The sequence below is a fragment of the Glycine soja genome, chromosome 19, assembly GCF_004193775.1.
Source record: "Glycine soja cultivar W05 chromosome 19, ASM419377v2, whole genome shotgun sequence".
In the NCBI taxonomy this organism is placed as follows: domain Eukaryota; kingdom Viridiplantae; phylum Streptophyta; class Magnoliopsida; order Fabales; family Fabaceae; genus Glycine; species Glycine soja.
The window spans coordinates 978,125-1,004,014 of record NC_041020.1 but is presented as its reverse complement, the minus strand read 5'-3'; the positions used below and the strand labels follow the sequence as shown (position 1 = coordinate 1,004,014).

General features: G+C 34.7%; 2 protein-coding genes across 2 annotated transcripts; one reads left to right on the top strand and one right to left on the bottom strand.

Annotated features, from left to right (window-relative positions):
- Positions 1–3,967: 3,967 nt before the first annotated feature.
- LOC114398121 (methyl-CpG-binding domain-containing protein 9-like) lies at positions 3,968–18,114 on the top strand. Its single transcript, XM_028360271.1, has 12 exons — positions 3,968–4,044; positions 4,158–4,778; positions 8,505–8,679; positions 8,771–9,160; positions 9,316–10,422; positions 10,542–11,234; positions 12,296–12,601; positions 13,143–13,478; positions 13,790–13,888; positions 13,978–14,412; positions 14,878–17,052; positions 17,217–18,114. Exons 2-12 carry the CDS (start codon positions 4,264–4,266, stop codon positions 17,511–17,513), a joined length of 6,528 nt encoding a protein of 2,175 aa, XP_028216072.1. The 5' UTR covers positions 3,968–4,044; positions 4,158–4,263; the 3' UTR covers positions 17,514–18,114.
- A 925-nt stretch (positions 18,115–19,039) lies between these two features.
- LOC114398124 (homeobox-leucine zipper protein HAT5-like) lies at positions 19,040–22,780 on the bottom strand. The gene is made up of 4 exons (XM_028360273.1): positions 22,178–22,780; positions 21,469–21,599; positions 20,629–20,868; positions 19,040–19,733 (listed from the first exon to the last, which is right to left on the bottom strand). The coding sequence occupies exons 1-4, from the start codon at positions 22,263–22,265 to the stop codon at positions 19,338–19,340; spliced, it is 855 nt and encodes a 284-aa protein (XP_028216074.1). The 5' UTR covers positions 22,266–22,780; the 3' UTR covers positions 19,040–19,337.
- Between the last annotated feature and the right edge of the window lie 3,110 nt (positions 22,781–25,890).

The following is a 25,890-nucleotide window of genomic DNA, read 5'->3' as shown; positions in this document are numbered from 1 at the left end:
TTACATAGAACTAGTTAGATATTTACTTGCACTTAGAAATTAGGAAATTCATTAACTTTTATGTGCTTTTGCAGAGAATTAGTGCATGGAAGATGAACTAAAGATTTGGATTTGAAGACTGCTAGCTTAACAAGAAGATCATGCCGCTCAACTAGGAAGCAATTTTAGAAAAGGACACGTGGGAACTTATGGCTAAGCGAGAAGTTTGTCTCACTTAGTGGATTTCTCTTGAAGAAGCCACGTCAACACTATCAAGGTCTCTTAGTGAACAATTGCTCGCTAAACGAGTCAACTTCTCCAGAAAAAATAAAAAATGGTCTCAAGAGAACTCACTAAGTGAGAGTACTTTAATGAGAACAAAACAAAATAGAGATTCTACATGGAGTTCCACATCTTTCATCATTAAGACACATTGAGTATCATCGTAGAGTTTTGTGTGTGGCAGTTAGAGCTTTCACCTACCATTTCCATTTTCCTTCATATTCTTTTCCATTTTTGTGATTTTCGTCGTACTTTTTGTTGCTTCTCATAGTAAGTCTCATATAACTATTCCTACTATCTATTTAATGATGATTCACTATTAATGCTACTTCTATGCTTTTCATGCTTCATATATGTTTTTCATATAACTAATCTTTATTTTTAAACAAATAATTTGATTTGGCTTCTTCCACTCAAGGAATCAAGGTTAGAAGACTTAAGCGGATTTAGATAATACTAAGATCCTCATTGAATGAAGAAAAATCATTTTTGTTACTAAGATCATGCCAAGTATCACCAACAACCCCAACAAGCTTGTTTTATTGTTGTTTCCAAACCTTGCACACCAATTGTTTGTGTTTTTGTCCCTTTGAAATTTGTTTTGTGCTAGCTATTTGATTCAAAATTGAACTTATTTTTTTCAACTTTATCTTAATAACAAAATTACCCTTCTTGTTGAATTTACACAAAAAGACTAATACAAACAAGTCTTCTTTATATTTTGAAAATACTGCATAAATTGATATGCTTGCCAACGATATAAGAAGGCCTCATTCCCCTCACCCATGGTGGCTCCTTTCCATGTGCCAAGTCCTCCCCCACCTCTGACGGTCGTCACCACCACCACCTCATGTGTGACAACTACGAACATGACTTCCACCTAGCCACCACCAATTAAAGACAATCAATTTAAATAATTAAATATTTGTAGGAATATACAAATTTAAAGAATTATTTCCCTAATTTCCAATAATGATATTTAATTACAAAAGCCATTTTAAAAATATTTACAAAAGATATAAATTAAAATTTTAATAATTTTATAATTTATCCAATATAAAAAAATTTAGGCATCACACAAATACAAGAACTAGAACAAGAATAAAAGGGATAGTGTTGGTGTTTTTTTTTTTTGCATGATTCAAATTTAAGACTTTATTTAGAAGAATTGATATTTCTTTTTTAAGTACAAACTCTCACGTAAGAAAAAATATAAGTTACATAATAAAAATAGAACTTTCAATATTATTATCATACGTAAATTTAAAGTGAAAAAAAAACGAGAAAACCAATCACAGGGTGTAGCATGGGCTTGCAACCCTTGTGCGTTTGTTTATGTTTTTTTTTAAGAAATGATATTTGTTCAATTTTCTAGAATTTAAATTTTATGTATTGCTATTATAAAAACCGTCAACTAGTAATTAATTATTTTAATATTTTTTTTGAAATAATTATTATAAAAACTAATAAATTTATAATATATAATTAAATAAAAGGGTGAAAATTATTTGCTCCATTTTTTATTAGCCACTACTATTTTTTACGAACGGATTTACTTATTAGTCCCTACCTTACGAGGCAGAAAACGAAGAAAAACTGAAATACAAACAACAAATCCACGCAACCTACAGGCTCTACACATGTCAGCACGCTATACCTCTTCATAGAAAGTACACTCTCTCCAACACAAGTTCACAAGATCATTTTTTAACTCGTTTTCCACTTAACATATTGGATAACTTTTTATTATTTTTTCTTTATCACACACACAGTTTTAAAACATTTATTTTGAATCTTTCCATTATATCCCCAGTTTAATTTTCACATATTTTGGTGTAAAAAAATCTACACTATCGATTAATAAAAAATATTATTGATATAATCTTAAAAATAGTTATTATAAAAATAAATAAATAAATTTATAGTATGTTAATTTCTTTTTTTAAATATAATGCACATTTACCTAATTATTTATTAGGTATAGGGATGACAAAACAAATTGAATTTGTCAGGTCAATTAATATTTTGTTACGGGTTAGATTAAAACTTTTAACTTGCGATATATTTTGATCTGTCTTATCTTAACTCAAACAAAATGGATTAAAAAGAGTGAGACAGACTAACTTATCACCCTAGTTTTTATTTTAGAAAATTAATTTTAATATTTATTTTGATATTTTATGTGTATATTATTAAATTTTATTTAGTTTATTTTTTGCCTGAATAAATTATTATTCAAAATTCAAGGTAATAAAATACATTCAATTTTTTAGTAAGTATTTATTATTTAATATTTATAAAACATAAAATTAATTAAATTAATTTATCATTATTTTTTTAATATTTTGACTTTTGGCGGGCCAACCCGCCAATCCGAGCATAAATGGAAAGAGCTTGAATTTTTAACTCACTTTTCTTATATGGCTAGGATGAGACAACCCGATTTTGATAGGTCATGACAATATCAGACGAAAATGCATAAATTGATCCATTTTATCACCTCTAATTTGGTGTATTTTCTTGTTTTTTTTTCATGTCAAATTCTAAATTTTCATAAAGCTATAGTATGTATTTGGACACGCGTGCATTACACATGTTAGGAACTAAAATCTCATCAAATATCAAATATAACGATGATTATGATATTTGGTGATTCCATTAACACTCATCATTTCTCTCTCTTTCTTTCCGTCACAATAAATCTCCTATTTGTTTTTCTCTCTTTTTCTCGTATGTGTCCACAAATCATTTTTGTATATTAATTTACACACATGTAATAATGTATAACCTTATGTGAATGTGTGCCAGTAAAGTAAACTTTTATATCTAAGTGCATGTTTAGCGCACCATTCGTCGCACCTCAAGTAGATGTTCACGAAAAAAGCTTGATATCTTTTGGATTGAATGAACGTTGAGGGAGGTGCTAACGTCCAAACATAATTTAAATAAACATATTGATATATGGTGTATTTGTATTTACATTCAAATGTGAAAATTATAAATTTCTCATGCCATGTTCACTACTTAGAAAAATGCAAAACAAAGAATACAAATGATTTACAAACACACACGTATAGCATGTTCGGTTCTACCTACATCCTTGCCTTTCTGATGAGCCAATCAGCGGCGAATTCAAGACTGGATTTAAATTATAAAAAATAAAATCAGTGGGTTTAATTATATAAATAAAATAAAATAAAATATAAAAATATAAGATTTTATTTACAAATTTAATAAATTTTAAAAAGTAAAAGGGTGCAAGTGCTCACCATCATCGCGTTCAACAAAAGCTTTATTTTGTAGTTTTTGCATCCATTACCCATATTTGACGTAATTTCTTGACAAAATATACATGCTTAAAGTTAAACGGAACATGAAGGTAGTATTACTTTAAAATTGACTTGAAACTACTATAATCTTATACTAAACCAAACATGCATGTAACTTTTTGCCCTTAATAAAAAAAATGATGGTTTTAATTTTCACTTCTTTTAGTAGAATTGATGTGATTTTTAATTTCACAATGATTTTCAAACATTTTATAATTACACAAGACACAAGTTAGACACATCGTATACGGATATACTCTTATATTTTAATCAAACCAATACTCTTTATTCCAAGAAAATATAAACCCTAAAATTCTTTTTAATAAAAAAAATCGTTTGTTTTTCTTTTTATGCCATTTATTTTTGACATAAATAAATAAGCACGAGGTTAAGGTTTTGCAGTTGTTGAAGTGAAGAAAAAATAAAAAAGGGGAATAGAAACTGAGAAAAAGAGGTTAGCGAGTTTACCTGCGATTCAGATTACGGTCCCATCCCCGTCTTTCCCTTTTCTTTTTCTCACATTTCATTTCTCTCTCTTTCTCGTTCGTTCGCTTCAATCTCTCACAGTTCGATCTCTCTTCTTCGCGACAACCTCTTTAAATTCGCAACATCGCACAATGGTTGAAGCTCGAAGCACTAACTCGCCGCTTTGTCACTCTGCGCCGTCTCCCCGATGATCATGGAGCTATCGGATTCCACCGGGGCCGACCGCAACCCCAACGCGCCGCCGCCGCACAGCAACCAAAACCAAGACGCGCGTTCCGGTCTCGGAATCGACCTGAACGAGATCCCCTCGCCTTCCTCTTCGTTTCCAGAAACCCTACCGGACTCCGTCGCCGTCGACGTCGTCCGCGCATACCATGACAACCCAGCTCCGCCGCCGGGTGGCCCCGCCGCCCTCCCTCGCGGTGGCTCCTCTCCCTGCGCCGCCTGCGCCAAGCCTTCCCCCGCCGCCGTGAACCACCACCAACTCGTCGTGTGCGACGGCTGCGAGCGTGACTTCCACCTCTCCTGCGCCGGAATTCGCGGCGGAGGCCGACAGGCGGCGAACCTCGACGAGTGGGTCTGCGGCGAGTGCGTCGCCGCCGGAGTTAAGAGCAAGCGGTGGCCGTTGGGAGTGAAACAGCTTCTCGATATCAATGCTCCGCCGCCAAGCGACGGCGGCGACGAGGAGGTTCAGGATTCGAGGTAAGGAAAAAACTTTCAAGCTCTCATGCTATATGTTTTGTAACATTGTTTTGTTGTGTTTTTCAGTTTGCTGTGTTTGTACTGTGTAGTTTGAAGTTGAACCCTTTAAGGAGGTTTTTCAGTGAGGATGTTGGAAATGAGTGGCATGGCTTGTTGGTTTCAAAGAATGAAGAGGTTTTAAGGGTGGCGGGATCAATGTGGGTGGTTTAGTGTCTGCTTGTTGTGCTGAGAACGTGTTTTTCTTCTTCTTTGGTTCATTTTGTGTTTTTAGGTTTTTGAATTTTGTAGAGTATGCTAGGTTGGTATGGTTTTTGATTTCTTTATGGAAAATGGTGGAACTTTTGTGAAAAGAGCTTTTAGGATATGGTAGCTGGTAGGATATGTGAGTGTGAGGCCGTAAGTAGTTACTTCAAAAATCAATTTTTTCTTTGATTATCTAGTGGGATAAGGCATTGTGGTTGTTGCTGTCTTTGATTATCTTATGCATCCTAACGGATTCCTTTTTCGTATTCAACTTCGGGTAACTCTTTTTTCTGTTTTAGTTTTTGTGATAAATAATAATGTGCTTTATTTATAGTATCAAAAAGAAGCAAACACACGCGTTGTGTAGGGGAGAATCGAACTGTTCACATTGATGACAACACGTGTCATTGTGACTGGGGCTGGTGCTACCTGAGCTATATATAGTTATGGTTATAATTGCATAGTTGGTTCCACATTTCAATTTTCCATTTCCAAATATGATTTGATCCCATTTCAGGAACCTTGTCATTTAAACACAATGAAACAAATTTTCAAGCGCCCTCCCCTCTTGAAGACAGGAAACATCAATGTTGTTAAAATCGCAATCCAGATCATAGGATTGCATGGTCTTACAATCTCGCTACCCTGTCGCATTCTGTACCGTGACTGAAATTGCAAATTGATGAGATCTTATTAGTGAAATCATGAGATCGTGCAAGTTCTGCAATCCTGAAATTGGAGATTTTTTTGTTGGGTTGTGTGACCTGGTTCACACGAACCTGGATTTTTAACCGTTTTGTGTGCCCTAAATTGTGACTTTTGCTTGCTGAAACAGCTCCCATCTCATTCATTTCTGTTTATAGGTTTTGAATTTTAGAAAATATGTTAGGTTAGTATAGGTTTTTAATTTCCTTTTGGAAAATGCTAAATTTTATAAAGAGTTTAGTGAAGTTTTGGGAAACTGAGGTAGTTGGCTGGTGATATGGTAAAATGGTAGAATATGCAAGTGTGAGCAGTTACTTTCAAAATCACTTTTTTCTGTGATTATCTATGTATCCAAGCGATTCCTATTTTGTAGTCAACCTCCGGTAACTGTTTTTAGTTTTTGTGACAAGTAACAATGCTCGTTATTTTTAGTATAAAAAATAAGCAAGCAGCTTCATAGCACAGGGAATAGCTGGCCTAGAGGAGAATCGAACCCCTTACATTGTAATCAGAAAACATGCGTTGCAACTTTGACTGGTGCCAGTTGAGCTATAAGCTTGTTGGCTTATATAGTTTTCAACTTTTTGTTATATTTGCATAGTTGTTCCTGCATTTTCAACTTTGTGTTTCCAAAAATGATTCGAACCAATTTCCGGAAAATGTTCATTAAAACAACCAAACAAATTTTGAAGCCTCCTGTCCTTTTGAAGACAGGAAATTCATTGCTCTAATACCCTTATATATATATATATATATATATATATATATATATATATATATTTCTTTTTTACACCTTTGGTGTAATGTTTGTAGGACATATGATTCAAATGTAATCAGAAAGGAATTTCATATGGTACTATTGTTCCTTTGTTAATCGGAAAAGACTTGCTGTGAATACTAAATAGGAATTCAAGTAAGATTTTGGGAACATTTAATGTACTTTCAATTAAAGTTAGTTTGGGTGATGCCGTGATGGAAATGGAATTATAGTTCATAATTTTAATTTTAATTCCAATTCTACTATAGTTGAAATTGGTTTAAAATAATAAATTGCAGTAGTCAATTGGGCCACTATAGTGGTGTTGTCACAGTGCAGCCCTGTTTCGCATCTGTGCGGCCCATAGGAGAGTAGTTCAGTGTTCAGCTGTTGTGTGAATCACAGCTGCTTTTGTGTGGAATTGCAGCCAGCTCAACTGCTATTCTTTCCATGTACAACCCCCACTTCTAGCCCCTTGAACGATGTCGTTTGGTGCTGATAAAGGGGGTCAATAAAATCCCCCTTTCGAAGGCTAAATAGCATACTGCTCTCATTTGTGTCATCTGACCTAGAGTTCTCAGCCGTGTTTCTGGCCAACCCATCTCACTCCGGTGGAATTTTCAGCTAACTCACTATCTGTGGAACTCTGGCACACTGATCTGTGGTCTCTTCTCTGTTTACATCCTTTGGAATCTGTTCTGTTCAAAGAGGGGTCTATGTTCTGTTTTATTTTCTTTTTCTTTCACTGTTGTGTTTAGATGGATAACCTGATGTCGTTCTTTCTTGCTGTACTTTTCTTTTTTCTTTTATATTCCTTTCATGTTATTATATATGGCAGTGTTTAGGATGTTGATTAAGAATTAGGGTTTGTGCTGGTTATGTTGTAATTCCATTGAGTTTTCATATGGAAGTATCATTTTAATTAGGTTTTCCAACTTAAAATTTAGAATTAATATGTCAGATTCCGACTCCAATTCCAATTTTAAACGATAAATAGGAATTTAGAGTTTCACTAAATATGGGGAATTTTTTACTGGGTTTTTCTTTCACATGGAAAGTCTAAACACCTGTTCACATACAGTTTTCCCAAAACGCTGCTAGTTCTTTACAGTACCCTTGGCTGCCATGGGATTCAAATTGTGAAGCGGTTTTCAATGGTAGCCATTGTGGCCACAATAGTGGCGTTAGCATGATATAGGCTTCACTCGAAACAACATTATTTAGGTTCCTATTGTTTACAAAGCTATAACAAGTACTTTTTATATTTTCCAAGTGTCATACTAATTACTATGTATGTCTATTGCTGTTTTCATGGAACTGTTCTTGGCCATGTCCACTGTCGTTGAAGCTCTACATTTTGTTTCTTCTAAGAAGGCAGCAAAACTATTTATGAACATAGTGAACCATAAATACTATGTCACATGAAATTTTAGTTTCTTCTAAGAAGGCAAGAAGCTAATTATGAAAATAGCGAACCATATATATACTATTTCACATGAAATTCCATGTAATGCTGTATCCTTGGTAGTTGATGTCCACATTAGCATATATAGATTGCCGTCACATGTTTTTACTTGTATTACTCTTAACTGTCTTTCTTGGTCAAACTAACAAATATATTTTTGATTGTGGGCATGCAAAGTGGCTTCCCATTTTTCCTATTTCAAATTTCAAATTCTATAAGCAAGGTGTTAAGAAATGAACTTCACATCATTCTCCTTTTTTCTGTTCCCACATAATAGATTGTAAATCTGATTATCTGATATAATTTCAGAATAGCATTATAAAGTACAATTAAGCATAAATGACATGTTATTAATAGGGTCTGTCACATGCTGATGTTTATTTAAAAAGACTTACTGATATGTTTTGTGTAGCTTGCCTGATAATAGATGAATTTTCGTGTACTTTGTTGTAATCTTCATTTCCACTTGTGTCTTTTGATCTATTCATGCAATAATTTATGCTTCCCGAATCCCAGCTGTTATAGGTAGTTACTCTTTATGTTTATTTTGTCTTAGAAAGCACACTCTGGGTGATAATTCTTTTGGTGCCAATCCATTTGGTGCCCCAGCGACGAATTCAAACTTCAACAATGGGAATGCTATTGGCTTCCAAAAGGCATCTGGAGTTGTGACGCATGCTGTTAGAGTGGGTTTTGAGGATATAACTCAATTTACTAGAAGCTTTGAGGAGGTACATATCAATTTCCCTCTTGTAATTCATAGTAGAAGTAATAATACGGCTATTTAAATACCGTCCGAGTCCAAATGAGATATTTTTTCAGGCTCTTAGAGATTTTGTATCTGAACGGCGTGGTGTACTAGAGGAAGGTTGGCGAGTGGAATTTAGACAATCAGTGAGCAACTCTGAACTGTATGCAGTTTACTGTGCACCAGATGGAAAGATATTTGATTCTGTGTATGAAGTGGCTTATTATTTGGGGCTAGCGCCTCTCCCTTCTTTAGGTGGGCCTCTATCCAAAAAAAGAAAGTTAACAAGAACTACAGCAGCTAACGGTTCTATGGAAAAGCGGGGAACCTTGATGAATAGTAATTGTAAGGATCCTCCTTCTGATGGTTTAAATGTGGAATGTGCTAGTGCTAGGGGGAATATCCCAAAACTCTCTGAAATTGGAGGAAAAGAGGATTGCCACTCCCGCCCTCAACAATCTGCTGTAAGTGAATCTAATTCATATAATCATATTTCCTTGTTTTTTTTGTGAAGCTGGCATACAATTATTTCCCCCCATACTAATACAGAATTTAGGGAATTATTATAGTGAACCTAAAATTAGCTATTTCAGCCTGATTTTTTGTGTTTATATTTCAGGATGGACTTCCTCTACAGTTCAAGGATTTCTTTGTTCTTTCTTTGGGGAAAGTTGATGCGAGACCTTCATATTATGATGCTAATCTTATCTGTCCTGTAGGTTATAAATCTTGTTGGCATGACAAGATCACTGGCTCTCTTTTTACATGTGAAGTTTTGCAGGGTGGTGATTCTGGACCTATATTTAGGATCCGAAGGTGTTCCTGTTCAGAATTTCCTGTTCCAGTTGGGTCAACCATACTCTCAATGTCAAAACTTTGTCAAGTTGTGAGTCAAACCAATGAAGAAGGTGAGGGAAAAACTAATGGTAGTATGGATTTAGATGATGATGAAAGTCTCCAAATGATGCTTTTAGACCCTTGTGTGCCAATGGAAAATGATATCCTTAGTTGCTTTCCAAGCTGCTCAACTGAGGAACATGATACTCATACATCAGATGTATTACACCCTGTTGCTAGTTCAGTTCAAGATAATGCTAGAAATTCATTAGCTGATAACTTAGGGTTTAATGATGAAATTGGTGAATTTTTGGTGGAAGAGCGGTCGTCATTCTCTGCATGGACAGTTATTTCTCAAAAGCTGGTTAACGCTTGCAAGGATATCTGCAAACAGAAAGGAAATCTCAATTTCTATTGTAACCATGTTGATAAATGGGATTTAAGGAATGGAAAAAGTGATACATACTTTACTTCGATGGATAAATTTTGTGGTTCTCTTGGTGCAGTTGGAATCCCAAATGTAATTTATGCAGACAATGATGTGGAAGGTATCTACGAGGCACTGGGAAAATGGTTGGAGCAGGATAGATTTGGATTAGATGCTGAATTTGTGCAAGAAGTATTGGAACAACTTCCTGGTGTCCAAGACTCTTTGCAGTATGAACTTTTAAATACTAGAAATAATAGCTCATCATTGCCAACAGTAGAAAATGGTTTCTTAGTGGTTGAATGGAGAGATGGATCAAAATATCAGGAAGAAACAGTTCAAGCTTTATATGGGAGGTCCAAGAAGGTGACTGAGAAAAGCATTAAGGAAGGTCGTCATCCACCACTTGGGAAGCCAGTATGCTCTAGGGCTCCTGGTGAGCTCATTGGTGACATTTTTCAGGTATTTATGTTGGCTGCCAATGGTGAATCTGATATTTTTACGCTAATCTTTTACATTTGTTGGCATTATTATTTATATGTTATGATATAGTCTTACATTTTTCTGCTTTTATCTTCCAGTCTTGGGAGCTTTTAAAGCGATTTCATGAAATTCTGGACCTGAAAGAGCCATTGACATTAGATGAACTTGAGAAAGAACTCATTAACCCTTGGTTTGATGAATTAGATTTTCTTGAGAAATCTGAGAGGGACATGGATGAAAGTCAAGTTTTAATTTCCCAAGGAGCTGATGGTAATTGTAGACCATTGTTGTCCCCAAGATGTGAAGCTGATCCATCAGGTTCCATAGAAAGTTCTCATGCGTTTATTCAAGTGGAAACAGAAGCAATGAAAGAGGCAGCTCAAGTTAAGTTTGCATCTTTCACATATGCCAGATGCTTTGGTGTAGCTTTGACCAAGGCTCATAATTCATTGCTAAGAGTGTTAATAGGTGAATTGCTGTCAAAGGTGGCTTCCCTGGTAGATCCAAATTCTGAACCTGGAGAATCACGAACAAGACGGGGAAGAAGGAAAGATATGGATAGTGCAGTTCCTGCTAAACGAACCAAGCTCAATATGCTTCCTATTAATGAATTGACTTGGCCAGAATTAGCTCGTAGGTATATGTTGGCTTTTTTGTCAATGGATGGTAACCTTGAGTCTGTGGAAATTACTGCTCGCGAAAGTGGTAAAGTATTTCGTTGCTTACGTGGTGATGGTGGTTTGCTGTGTGGTTCTCTTACTGGTGTGGCTGGGATGGAAGCAGATGCACAGGTGAGCATAGTTTTTTTCTGAATACAATTATCAATGAGTTTTATTTTCACCTTGCCTAATGTGATTAGATACTCAATACTCATTTGCTTCACAATGCTAGTACATGGGACCTTGATATAAATATTTGGCATTTGTGCTCAATTCTAAGATACGGGTTTTTATGGTTTTTAAACAAGAGATTAGATTGTAAGAAAGTCACTTTAGGTTTAATAATTTCTAGAAGGCTAAACAATAGGTGGGGTATTCCAGCCCAGGCAAGTCTTTTTCCTCTGAACTTGATACTATGGGGTGGGGTCTAATGGCCACTTTTGATTTTTATATGGACATCCAGGACATTTAACAACTTGTGAACAGAATAGCATTTAACAATTACTATTTAAGGGCTAAGAACTTGAATTTCGATTGAACAAGCTATGAACTCAAACTTTAATTTTTTTTTTTTTGATCAGCACTCAAACTTTAATATGTTTACACTAGTTGATTGAAAGTTTATTGATTTGAAGGGAGGATATCTCAGTGGGAAATAGGACTAAGAAATGGCCATAACTGAAGAAAACAATGTGATTTTGAATAAGAAGAACCAGGAAGAATTATGATGCATACTAAATCACTAAGCAAATTAAGGACATTTATATATATTATAGACTAAAACTCTCCTTTAGCATTTTAGTGGACATACTTTAACTATAGTCCCAATGATAATAGTTCTTTGAGTTTTGCTTAGTCTAAGTACTTCGCATTAAACTTGCTGTTCCTTTGTGATTTAGCAAAAATGTTACTAAAATGCTTGTCAGAGTGTTGAACTGGCTAAGTTCTGCTTTTCTTTTTCCTATAATGTTGACGAGTTAGCCTAACCAAGGCTATCTATCATCTGGGATGACTTGTATGTGCATTTTGATAAGGCATAGCTTTATTCCTTTACTCAGCTTTGTCATGACATGAGTGAAGTGCTTGCTTTATCTGGCAATTCAGTTCCTTTTAAAAGTTTTTTTTTGTATGGCATATCATGTTTTAAGGAATGATAGAAGTATCACTGACAAGCTTTTTTGTTTGGCTCTCAGCTGCTTGCAGAGGCTACGAAGAAAATTTTTGGTTCTTTAAGTAGAGAAAGTGATGCACTAACCATGGAAGAAGAAGAGTCTAATGCAAAGGGTGTTTCTGAAATTTTTTTGGCAAATGATGGTAATGTTCCTGAATGGGCACAGATGCTAGAACCTGTCAGAAAGCTACCAACAAATGTAGGCACCCGAATCAGAAAGTGTGTCTATGAGGCTCTGGAAAAGAATCCACCAGAATGGGCAAGGAAAACGCTGGAGCATTCAATCAGTAAGGAAGTGTACAAGGGCAATGCTTCTGGACCAACAAAGGTGCTTCTTAGTGGCATTTTTCCCTTAGTTTGTGTGTGTATATGTTTTGGGGGTGCATGTGATATACATGGAAGTGGCCAAAATTATTGTAGAACCACTATTTAGTTGCATTGATAAAACTGTTAGTATGACAGTTTCTTGACCATTAGATCAGATATCTGACCAAAAACCATTTGATAGAATTCAATGATCTAGGAACTGTTAGCTACTAATTACACTGGTGTGTTATTTATTACTGTTGTTTCTAACTTTCTGGTGTGTTATCATCTTTTTTAATATGCAAGCTATCTCGTAATTTATGTAGTTTCCACTCTACCTATATGCTTATGAGAAAACTGTATATAGTGGGGTTCATGTTACCTATTACAACATGCAAGACACACAGTTTCTTAATCAATGTATAATAACTGAACTAAGGGCTTCATGTTGTTCTCTATGTTACAATGTGGTAGTTCATCTGGTTAAAATAAAGTGTTCTTAATTTTTTTCTTTGTTAAAAAAACATGATCCTGAATTGAATATTATTCTTGTTTATAAACAGAAAGCAGTTCTTTCAGTGTTGGCTAAAGTTGGTGGTGAAGGATTTCAATCTAATCCCAATAAAGGACAGAAAAAGAAAATTGTTATATCAATTTCTGACATTATCATGAAACAATGTCGCATAGTATTACGTCGTGCCGCTGCTGCAGATGATTCAAAGGTTTTTTGCAATTTGCTGGGAAGAAAATTAACAAATTCTTCAGATAATGATGATGAGGGGCTTCTTGGATCTCCAGCCATGGTAGCCCGTCCTCTTGACTTTCGCACTATTGACCTAAGATTAGCTACCGGAGCTTATGGTGGATCTCATGAAGCTTTTCTTGAGGATGTTCACGAGGTCTGTATTATCAAACTTAAATTGCTTGACCAGTCTTCTATGTTGTTTTTTCTTTAGATTACTACTCCCTTTTAGGCTCACATTTCTCTGCTGTTATGGTATTGTTTCTCTCTATAAAGATTATTGTATATACTTCATTTATGGTTGCTTCTGCACCATTTTAGTCTCTGGCTCAAGGAACATAATGATTGGTTTCCTCATGTTCTCCTTCATATACCGGTCTCATATGATTTCTAGTAGATGCCAAGTCGTTTTTACAATGTTTATTTTTGACTTGTGAAGGGCACTAATTTGTAGATTTGATGTTACAGCTGTGGAACAATGTCCGTGTTGCTTTTGGGGATCAACCTGATTTAATTGAACTGGCTGAAAAATTATCCCTAAACTTTGAATCATTATATAATGAGGAGGTTGGTAGCTTGTTTGTGTCTACATCAGTACACATACTCTTGTGATTTCAGTTATTAATTGAACTTTTAAATTTCTTTCTTGGTTACAGGTTGTCTCGTATGTCCAAAAATTTGTGGAGTATGCTAAAGTGGAATGCTTAAGTGCAGAAATGAGAAAGGAAGTTGTTGATTTTATTGAGTCAACAAATGAGATTCCGAAGGCCCCTTGGGATGAGGGAGTATGTAAAGTATGTGGCATTGATAGGGATGATGATAGTGTTCTACTATGTGATACTTGTGATGCTGAGTATCATACATATTGCTTGAATCCTCCACTTGCAAGGATCCCTGAGGGAAACTGGTACTGTCCCTCTTGTGTTGATGGTAAGCGTGCAACTCAAGATGTCACAGAACGTACAAAGATTATTGGTAAACGTCAAAGTAAAAAGTTTCAGGGAGAAGTCAATTCTCTATACTTGGAATCTCTAACTCATTTGTCATCTGTAATTGAGGAAAAAGAATACTGGGAGTACAGCGTGGGCGAGGTTTGTTGATGCACACCTACTTATGTTACCTTTTCTTTTTATTACGTAGCTAATTCATACAAACCTTCTTGGTAGAATGGAATTATTGTCTTATTTTTGCACTTGATAGTTGTTGTATCATTCTGGAAAGAATTTTTGTTGGTAATTGGATAATGCTGGTATGTCGTTCCCATTTTGCTGTCATCTGAATGAGTTTTAATGGAATTCTATCTTATATAAACAATATATTGTCCTGACACTTGTAATTTTTGCTAGATTTTCGTTTGTTACTTGATTTCCTTCTGTATAGCTCATTTTCTTGTATATATAAAAGGTTTCCCATCAAAATATGCTTTTACTGATGCAAAGGCTCATTTTTTTTGGTTTTGAGCACGTTGTTATGATGCTTGAATTTACTACTATTAGTACTTAGCATAAAATACACTGATTGCATTTGCTTACATTTTCTTTTTTAAATCGTTCCAGAGAACTTTCCTTCTCAAGTTTTTATGTGATGAGTTGCTTAACTCTTCCCTGATTCGCCAGCACCTTGAGCAATGTGCAGAGTTGTCTGCTGAGTTACATCAGAAATTGCGTGCACACTCTGCAGAGTGGAAAAGCCTGAAAACTAGAGAGGATATTTTATCCACAAAAGCTGCAAAAATGGATACATTCTCAGTAAATACTGCTGGAGAAGTTGGTCTTAAGGAAGGGTTTACTGGTAAATGCCCGGTCCAGCCACATACTGCAGTTGACAATCCTAGTAATTTTGGGGTATTTGTTGATAGTCTGCCTTCAGAAGAGGTTACCAAAGAGAAGTATAGGTTTGATAGTGTTGATAAAAGCATATCTGTGACAAATTCAGATTCTGATAGCCAAAATATGAATTCCATAGATGTAGAGGGACAATTTAGAAATGTCTCTGCTGCTGTGGAGTCTCAATGTACTGACAAATCCCCCAAATCTTTTCCATCACCAAATCATATGTCTCAAGAAATAAATTGTGCTGGTGGAGAAGCTCATGTCCAGGGTAACCACCAGAAATGTGAGGGAACGGACAGACCTATTCCTGTGTCTTACCAGCAAGGAGGAGTGCCTGTTGATGTTCCTCAGATTGGCTTGAATGAGTCAGAACCCTACCACCTTGAGCTCAATGCCATCAAACGTGATATTTCACTATTGCAGGACTCCATAACTAGTGTAGTATCACAGCTGCTGAAGCTCTCTGTTCGCCGGGAATTTTTGGGTATTGATTCCATTGGTCAATTGTACTGGGCTTCGGCTTTGCCTGGAGGACATTCACGTATAATTGTTGATGCAAGTGCTGCATTGCTGCATGGAAGAGGAATGCCATTTAGCAGAGACTATGCAGAGAAGTTTTCTGTTCTGCAGCATTGTGCACTATCTGACAAGGATTCCTCTTTAATGTCTCAGCCTAGTAATTCTTTGGGCAATAGGTCACCGTGGATTGCTTATGAAACTGATGCTGAAATTGAAGAGCTCTTAGGTTGGCTGGATTATAGTGACCCTAAAGAAAGAGAACTGAAAGATTCCATTATGCTGGGCCCAAAATCAAGATTCCAAGAGTTCATTAATGCACAGACTGAAGATCAGGGCGAGGACCAAGGGCATATTTCTATGCCAAGAAATAGAGAGAAAACAGTATCTAATTCTCTTGTTACAAAGGCAACTTCCTTGCTGGAAAAGAAATTTGGTCCCTTCGTTGAGTGGGATAATGTTGAAGTGTTGAAGAAGCAAAATGGAAAGGCCCGAACAACTAATGATGAAAAGTTGTATAGGTGTGAGTGCCTAGAACCCATATGGCCTTCTCGGAAACACTGCACATATTGTCACAAAACTGTTGTGAGTGATGTTGAATTTGATGGACACAATGATGGCAAGTGTATTGCAGGTCTTCCAGCTGTAGAGAAGAAAAAGGATAAAAATGGATCATCTAAAGGAAGAGGGAACTTAAAATGTGATGCCTCACATGAGAAATTCAGAGCTGATGCTGAAACAGCTGTAACCTCGGTTAGTGGGTCTTCTAAGCTTAGCTCAAGATTGATTAAATTTTCAAATGAAGAATCCACATGCCCATTTAGTTTTGAAGATATATGTTCCAAGTTTGTGACCAATGATTCCAACAAAGAACTTGTCAGAGAAATAGGTCTTATTGGTTCAGATGGTATCCCATCCTTAGTTCCTTCTGTATCTCCTTTTGTTAGTGAATATACACTCTCAGCTCAAAAGGATGAAAGAATTGTTGGTGGTGTGTCCAAAGCATCAGAAAGCCAGGTCTCTCAGGGAAACACTGATGGAGCTGGCACATGTCTTGACCGTAAATCAAGCATTTCTACTGGAAGGTTGGCTGCAAATGAAAGCAACAAATCCAACAAATCATCCTCGAGAGAACAAAGAGATGGGAAATTATCTTTTTGTAATCCTGCTTCTGGTATGGGAGCTGATGGCTACTGTGTGGTTCCTTCGCCTTCGTTGAGACCATTAGTTGGAAAAGCTTCTCATATTTTGAGGCAGTTGAAGATAAATCTACTTGATATGGATGCTGCACTTACGGCAATTGCTCTAAGACCATCAAAGGCTGAGTCAGACAGAAGACAGGCTTGGCGTACATTTGTAAAATCTGCAAAGACTATATATGAGGTTTGTCTTATTTCTTTGGCTCTAGCACATACACTTCTTCATTAACAAGCATTGGCAACTCCACATGTTTCTTGACCAATAATTATACTATATTTGTAGTTCAAGCAGCTTAGTAATGAATGTGAACTTGTGTTTGTTAATTGATGTTCCTTCCATTTTTTCAGATGATTCAGGCAACATTTACACTGGAGGATATGATTAAGACAGAGTACTTGAGGAATGACTGGTGGTACTGGTCATCATTCTCAGCTGCTGCCAAATCTTCTACTTTGCCTTCCCTTGCCCTTCGCATATACTCCCTTGATTTAGCCATTATATATGAGAAAATGCCCAATTCAAGCTTTACTGACAGCTCTGAACCTTCTGCCATAGTGGAACCAAAACCACCGATGCATTTGGATGCAGAAAAATCCAAAGCAAGCCGGAAGTCAACCAGAAAAAGGAAGGAATCAGATTGTTGATCTCATACTTGTGTTCTTGGCTCAGAAAACCTGATAGCTGATCAGTTTTATGTGGTGTGATGTGATCATCCTCTGGTATAATTGGGCCATGGGGCCTACTTAAGGTTATAAAATGCGGCAGTCACAGCTGCTGGTGTCTCTTGCGTGCTTGTACATATAGGTAAAACTGACCTGCTAACTCAGATGCTGGTTTTTGGCTAAGCAGAATTTGTAGGATTATCTGCTTTCAGTGGGAGCACCAGTATGAGGGAATTGTGAGGATGCGTCCAATTTTGAAATGATTTCTGCTGCAGCTGTCCAGTTGGCTGCTCCATAGCGAGAAGTCATTTTTCATTTTTCTAGCAGAGTCTGATCCATATATGTATACAAATGGAATTATTGTAAAGAAGGAATAGGAAAAAAGTAGTTAAAAAAGGAAAGGATGGGAAAGAAGTAAGAAAATGTTAAGTTGAGCAGTTGTAGGCAATATTTCATTCTTTATACTTTCTCTGACCCCTAGAAAAGTCCTGCACACGCATGCCCTTGATTTTGTTCTTGGGCATCTGCAGATGTGTTAGAATGCAGGGGAATTATTGGAATCAAAGCTTTTTTCCATCTGCTTTGTGCTGCTTGCGTAGTGCGTGTTCTGTTTGATTTGTTTATTTGCATAATTCCCATAATTCTCTAGTCATGTTTGTGGGGGGTTTAATATAGACACACTAATATCTAACCCCCCCTCCTTTTCAGTTTTAGCATCACAATGAGGATTAAGTTACTGTAAGTAAGGGGGGTTCCATCGTTATAGCACTGCCATGAGGTCTGTCTTATACTCTTATTGTATCCTAATGTAGATACTTATTTGTGGCATTAGTTCATGTGCATTGCACATGTCGAGTTAGCGCTTGCATATGCAGTTGATGTGTCCATTATTCTATTGTGTACATGCATATTGGGCAACTTACTAGGGTGTAGTTGGGAGGTAGGGTTGAATGGTATCTGTAAGCTCTCATTACTTGCTTGATGATATTTAGGTCCGAATATCTGTTATGGGTGTTACATTAGCCGTTTGAGTGCTTGTTAATCATGAAATTTGTGTGTAATTAAGTAGTATGTGCGTACATTGTGAGTTTCTGGCAATTTTGTGCTGGAAGCTTCCGACAAATTCTTGGTGAGAATTGAAGTTGATCCATATAGTTGTTATTGCAAAGTCTCCGATCTCAACCGAAAGATTTGACTCTAGCAAATGGTATTGGATGAGTCTTAGTATTATCTTTTTTTGAAGAAAAAAAAATACCTCACTACTTTTTCGAATACTTTGTTGTCAGTGTTTTGAACAAATTATAAACAAAGGTAATGATAATTATAGTAAATATACATATTGGACTACCATGATTAGGGTGTGAAAATAATATTTGCTAATAGGCACTATTCGAAACGGATTACAAGACAATGGGGAGTGCGTTGCCTCTTTTGTGGGCCTTACCCCCGATTTTATTTTGATTAAGTTGTCAAAATGGTTTTCGAAAATAGGATTCAGAAGAAAAAAAGAGACAGCTCAAATTTTGTATAGTACTAATTAACCATGTTTTAATACTTGAACAAGAAATATACTTACTGTAATTTTGGCAGTACAACCATTAACCAACACAAGACACCATTGACCAAATTACTACTAGACTTTATTTATTAAACTCGGGTTAAGGACACTTCAACTCCTCCTAGGGGTCCAAGCCACCCAATCCAGGCGTTTACTTTTTCCTCCCTCGCCCACATGATACATTATACAATATTATTACGTTTTCTTAATTAAGCATCTAATTTCGAAAGCACTGCTGCATTACCATTTTATCCAACATAATACATATTAGTCCACCAACCCAATGTCTCTCCTTCCTCATGGTTTTGGTGCTCAGTTTCAGATACCACAAACACATCCAAGTAACTCCTCCCATCATCACTCCCATCCTCCTCCTCCGACTGAACCCTCTCGACCGGGCCCACACATCCACCATAGTTGTCAGCTAGAATGTATGAATCAACACTGTCAACAACCACCTGTGGACTACCCTCATCCACCACCGCACTTCCAACACTCCCACTACTCAGGTGGTCCTCCACCCTTGTGCCGAAAATCGGAGCCATATCTTCATCTACTGGAATTGGATCAACTTTCTTGTCACATAATGGTTCCTCAGGCACCTCTTTAGCTTGAACTTGAAGCTTTTCATTTAAGGATACCACCTGCGGAATAGTCAACAAGTCATTAAGATATTCTATCAAAAAGTCCTCTTGTATATTAGTTTATGGCCTATCTTGCATACTCCTTTCTTTATTTTATTTTTTTGAAAAAAAAGTTCATCAGTCTTTTTCACAAAAGGAGGTCTTAAAGCATATTTTTGAGAAATCTACAAAGGTATATTCGCATAGCTACTTTGAAAGTGGCCTCTTTGCAAACGAGGTGGGGTTCAGAACAGATGCTACTCTTGGTAGTTTGTGATTATTATAATGTGGAATCTCATGTGTGGGGCCCTTTCTGGATAGCTACCAATCATCTTCTAAGTGTCGTGTCGACTTGTTTCCCTATGCTATGCTATGATGGAGTTCTGATTGTGAAGGCACTAATTCTAATCCTATACAGTATACACCCCCCAACTGTTGACAGACAATTTCTATTCTATTCTATTCTATTTTATTCACCCATTATTTCTTCACACTTCTATGCATAACTGTAACCATTGTATCATCAGAAATTTTAACAACACATTCTTTTTGCATACATTTTTTATTAGTTTAATGGTGTAAAAGTCATTGTTAATATCACTTTTTGCATAATTTTGTAAAAGTCAATATTTCTTTTTCTCTTTTTATTATGGGCTAAAATTGACTAGAAATCACATTTTTTTTTTATATTTCATTTTATTATATTTAATGAGTTTCTCATTTTGTAATATTCAATATAACTAATAATAAAGTGTGTTAAAGATTATGTTTGCTAACACTCCTCTAGTATCATTCACCATACTCAAATTGCATATATGACCAGCCAAATCTAAATAGGGAAAAAAAAATCTAAAAATCACCGTTGCATAGATACAATGATTCAACTTTTTTTAATAGTACACATGTATAAATGTACCTCAGATTTGAGTTTCTCATTCTCCTTCATAATTGAATCATAGGATGAAAGTAGGGTATCGTATGAAGACTTGAGAACATCAAAATCCCTTTCAAGTTGCTTGGTCTTCCATCGAGCCCTGCGGTTCTGAAACCACACAGCCACCTGCCTGGGCTGCAATCCCAGCTTCTTAGCCAACTGGGTCTTCCTCTCAGGCTCCAATTTGTTCTCTTCCTCAAAGCTCTTCTCCAACAGATGGACCTAACCATCAACCACACAAGAGTGTCACGACGACAACAACCACAACAAAACCTTATGCCAGTAGGTGAAGTTGGTTACATGAATTACACAATGTCATCCGCACGGTTAAAAACCAAAGTTTCATATAACACAAAAGTGCCACAACATGAAAATATTAGATGACATATCACACACTTTTCTCATATCTTCATCTTTGGATGCAACAGTATATATTAATCTCAAAAACAAAAGAAAGTAAAAGCATTATACAATATCTCTCTTATCAGTTTCATCTAGCCATCCCCATGGTAATCAGTAAATTAAAAACAACACCAAGTATTAAAATCAAGGAAAGTTGTCTTGATTTACTACCAATAGTAAGAATTTGTTTCAACATCAAAATCTCTTCATAGCTACAAAATGGAATTTCTCTTTAAAGCCAACCACCTTTTTTTTTTCTCTCCACATATTGTATTAGGTTTAAAACCCAAACTCAAAGCAATTCATTCAAATTTCAAGCTATTTCACAACAACAACTTCTTAAATTCAAATTGGTGATGAGTCTGAAAACAACAACAACAACAAAGAACAATTCATTCAAATTTGAAGCTACTGGTCAACCTGTTCGGAACTGAGGCGGTGCTTCTTCTCCGGCGACTGCTTCTCATAATACTCTTCATCATACAGTTCATCCGGTGAGGTGAAGAAAGGTCGCCTCTTCGAGGCTTCCTCCATGCTCATCATCGATCTCCCTGCTTTCATTTCAATCCCAAAAACAAAACTCCATCAATTAACACTCTTTTGTGTATCAGCATCACCATCCATGTCAAAACATAATAACACATATAGTTACAGAAAAATAAATTATTTTATTTATCTGTCACAACACCCCAAATCTGATACACAATCAAGCTGCTTCCTTTATCAAAAACCCAAATCGAATCATGCCTTTTTATTTCGCTTGCTTTAATTTTATTTAACCTGAACCATCTTTTCTGTTCCGAACTTGCTAGCAGCCAAACAGATATCATTTTTTGAAGCACAAAACTCAGATGCATTTTCTTTGTTTTTTTTACTGTTCTCTAATCAGAATTAGATTTTTTTCTCTTGATAATAGGCGTAATAATGGTTTATGTTAAAGGTCAAACTCTGTTTCTATCAGGAGAACAACACCAAAAAGCACTTTAAGAAACCAAACCATAACAACAATAACAACAACAACTACTCCACAACATATCCAGTTTCAAATTTTCAATCCAAAAAAAGGGTAAGAGAAAACCTAATAAGATTAAAAAAAAATCAACAGAAAGAGAGATAGAAAGAGAATGACCTCGAAAAGCAAGTTCAGTGTTGCCGAGAAAGAGCATGTTGTTGCCGCTTGAAGCAGAGGCACCAAAGAAAATCCGTCCAGACTCCATGGCACTCCGGTCAATCACCACCGCCGACGGAGAAACTTTCCGGCGAGAGAAAGAGACACCTTAATACTTAAAAGGTGTCTGTGTTTGTGTTTTTGTGTGTGTGTTTTTGCTCTGTTTCTTTTACTCTGTTTTTTGAAACTTGTGTTGAGAATTTCAGAAGGGTTGTTGTTGTTGTTATGAAGTGTTTTTTGTTTGTTTGTTTGTTTGTTTGTGTGCGTGAATTATTAATTATTAGAAGATCATAAGCTTATGACGGAAGAAGCTTGTGGTCCAAAGCAACCTCGCCGGAGTCTCCAACGGGCATATGCAAGATCCCATCATACACCGCCAGATCCTACCCACCACCACCAAAGTTTATACTTTGAGGGCCTCAGTTTCGGGACGAAGGAGCCGCAACTACCTTCGTCGGAATTCCAGGTCGCCGGAGAAAGATTTTCCGGCGAGCTTTTGTTGTGTGTTTGTGTGTGTTTGTCGTCAACGAACGCACTCTGTCTTTGTGAGTGTTTTCTGCGACTAAAGTTGTTCGAACGATGGCCACTGCTTTTTATAGAGCTTCTTAGGTCGTTAATTGACTTAAATACCCTTTATTTAGATTTTTTTAATGAATAATATATATAATTTTAATGTCAATACATTAAATTTTAAAAGTTTCTTTTATATTTTCAAAATATGTTATTTTTGGTTATTTTTTTGATTTTTTTAAAAATATTAATATTCTATTAATTTAAAAAATTATCAAAATAATGCATTTAAAAAATATAAAGAATCATAATGTTACTTTTAAAATTTAATATATCAAAATCAAACTATTATAAAACATAATAGACTAAAAATGATATTAAATTTTTTAAAATTATTAAATTTGCATAATGAAAGCTAAAAATTATCATTATCTTTATTTTATTTTTAAAAAATAAATAACTAAAAATTAATAATAAATTAGTGAATAAAATTATTATTATTATTATTAAATAATAATAATAATATTATTATTATTATTATGAGAGTGAAGGTTATTTTTATTCACGATTTTAAATCCATCTTTTCTTCATATACTTAGTCATTTTTAATTTTTTAAATAAAAAAGATAATAACCATTTTTAGTTATCATTATGTTAATTTAACTATATTAAAATTTAAAACACCGATGGACATTAATTTTTCTAACAAAGATTTGAAAAAAGATTAAAATGATACATTTTGAAAACATAAAGGACAAAAATGAAAATTTTAAAATATAATGTACCAAAACAAAACAATTGTAAAATATAATTGACCAAAAGTAACATTAAACTATTTTAAAATTTAAAAGTTAACATATTACTAATATTTCGGATGGAAAATTGAAAAATGATCAAAATGATATATTTTAAAAATATAAAGAATCAAAATAAAACATTTAAAACTTAATGTAACAAAACAAAACATAATAAACCAAAAATAATAGTCATATATATATATATATTGATTATGCCATGGGTATGAGTTAGAAATTAATTTTGCTCACAATATTGTGTCTTGGATTTAAAGATAATTTTTCACATACACAGCAAGAATCCAATGAGATTTTTCATTAAATAGACCGTTCTTATAATATGTAAATGCATGATGCTTAACCACTATGTCAACCTGTTGGATTGAATGAATAATATAAAAATCTTCAGTCATGTCATCTAATCACACATTAATGTCATGATAAGTGTGTTTTAGAATGAAAATGGGGTTGGATAATTCTATTTAATAACTAATCACATAATCAGTTTATTTTGCTAATGTCAAGTGAGCCACTGATCCACTTCCATAAATGTAGATCTTCAAATCTGATTCACATTCAATTCTTGAAATCTCATAACGACCATTTATCACAAGGAATGGAAGATACTTAGCCTAACATATAATTGATTTATGAGAAAACACAAGAAGGTAATGAAGAATGACTCAACACATTACCTTTTTTGGTTTGCACCAAAGATACTTCCAATTGAAAGTAGGAAATTATAAACATATTTAAACAATACAATTACGTACCAATTGTGTTAAGGTTTTGTTGATATCAATTATATTATGTTTTTGTAAGAAGAATTATACTTCAATTTCGCAATGAAGACTGAAGTTAAACTTTATGTTTGTGATCTATTCCCCCCAAATGCCATCTTTATCGCTCCATGAGGAAATCATGGCTCTAGAGAAATTTAACAGGCCATCTTTGGATGATAGATCATAGGCCATGTTTAAGATCCCAAAAGCATCATCACTTGGAAGCTGAAAAAGGCAGAATACAAGTAACTTACTTTTGTCATGTCACAAAAGTTTGCATGAACAGAAATATGTCATTGCATTTCTTTGTTGTCTTCAAGAATTTCTATCTTGGTGAATTACTTTGTTATTTAAACTTATAAATTTATGGTATATAGGAAAAAAGATTTTTTGACATCGCATGCCATTATCTTTATTTCTCATTTGCTTTTTAACTTTTCAGATATACATTTTAAAAATATATGCAAAAACAAAGACAACAATATCTTTTGAGTTTAAATAAATCAAAAATCACTTTTTACAACTTTTAAAGTATAATTAAAAAATTTAACATGCATGATAATTTATGATTTAATGATAATATACAAATATTTTACAAAGTTAGTGTATAAATTATTTCTTCATAAATCAATATTGATTCAAGTAAAATTAAATTTGAATTTCTTAAACAAAGTATCAAATTTAAGTTTTGTGAATAAAAAATATAATAAAATTATGTTTGACAAAAAATTTCGGTTAATTTTTAATTTTTTTTATTGATTAAAAAATTTGTTTAACTGTTCGATAAACAAACTTATTTTAACTATTTTTAACATTTTTTAAATATTATTTAAAGTAGTATTTTTTAAAAAACTAACTTCTAATTTTGAGTTTTTTTTTAAAATTTTTTTCACTTTTATTCTTAATATATTTATTTATTTTTCTTATTAATTTTTTAAAATAAATAATAATTTTATTATTTTTATGTGATTTTACACTTTTCAACTAATTTTATAATTAATTTGTGGCCATTTCGGAAAAAACAGAAATGATCGGATATGGAATGACATGCATACTGATCCTTGAATCTCAGTCAATCTTAGCAAACAATATATCTCAGACTGGAATGCAGCAAGGGGAAAAACAAACTTGAGGCAGCCACACAACACAGCTCATGGAGATGAACGCTTATGGAGTTGGCCTTTGCATCAGAGGAGAAAATGGCAACTACATAAAATCCAAGTCCCATATTTTCCAAGGAATTCCATCAACATCAGAAGCTGAAAGTGTAGTTTTACACTGTGCTATAAAATGGATCCAACAACTGGGACACAATAATGTTATATTTGAGAGTGATTGCAAGACTATAGTGGAGAGTTTTAATTATGTTACAAAGGATGTATCAAACTTGCATGTTATCCTTGACAAATGTAGATCAAGCTTTTTTTTTTTACAAATTCCAAACTCTAGGTGAGTTTTATTAGGAGACAAATTAATTATGTTGCTCATAAACTTACAAAAGCATCAAGATTTATCACTTGTAGTCAAGTTTATGATTCTATTTCCAATTGTATTCATCATTTGATATTGAATGAAATATTCTAAGTAT

Coding starts and splice junctions, on each gene's coding strand:
- LOC114398124 (XM_028360273.1), bottom strand. CDS start 22,265: ATGGAGTCTGGACGGATTTTCTTTGGTGCCTCTGCTTCAAGCGGCAAC. Junction 21,600..22,177: donor CACTGAACTTGCTTTTCGAG/GTCATTCTCTTT, acceptor AAATGAAAGCAG/GGAGATCGATGATGAGCATG. Junction 20,869..21,468: donor ACCGCCTCAGTTCCGAACAG/GTTGACCAGTAG, acceptor GTTGATGGTTAG/GTCCATCTGTTGGAGAAGAG.
- LOC114398121 (XM_028360271.1), top strand. CDS start 4,264: ATGATCATGGAGCTATCGGATTCCACCGGGGCCGACCGCAACCCCAAC. Junction 8,680..8,770: donor TTACTAGAAGCTTTGAGGAG/GTACATATCAAT, acceptor ATATTTTTTCAG/GCTCTTAGAGATTTTGTATC. Junction 11,235..12,295: donor GGATGGAAGCAGATGCACAG/GTGAGCATAGTT, acceptor TTTGGCTCTCAG/CTGCTTGCAGAGGCTACGAA.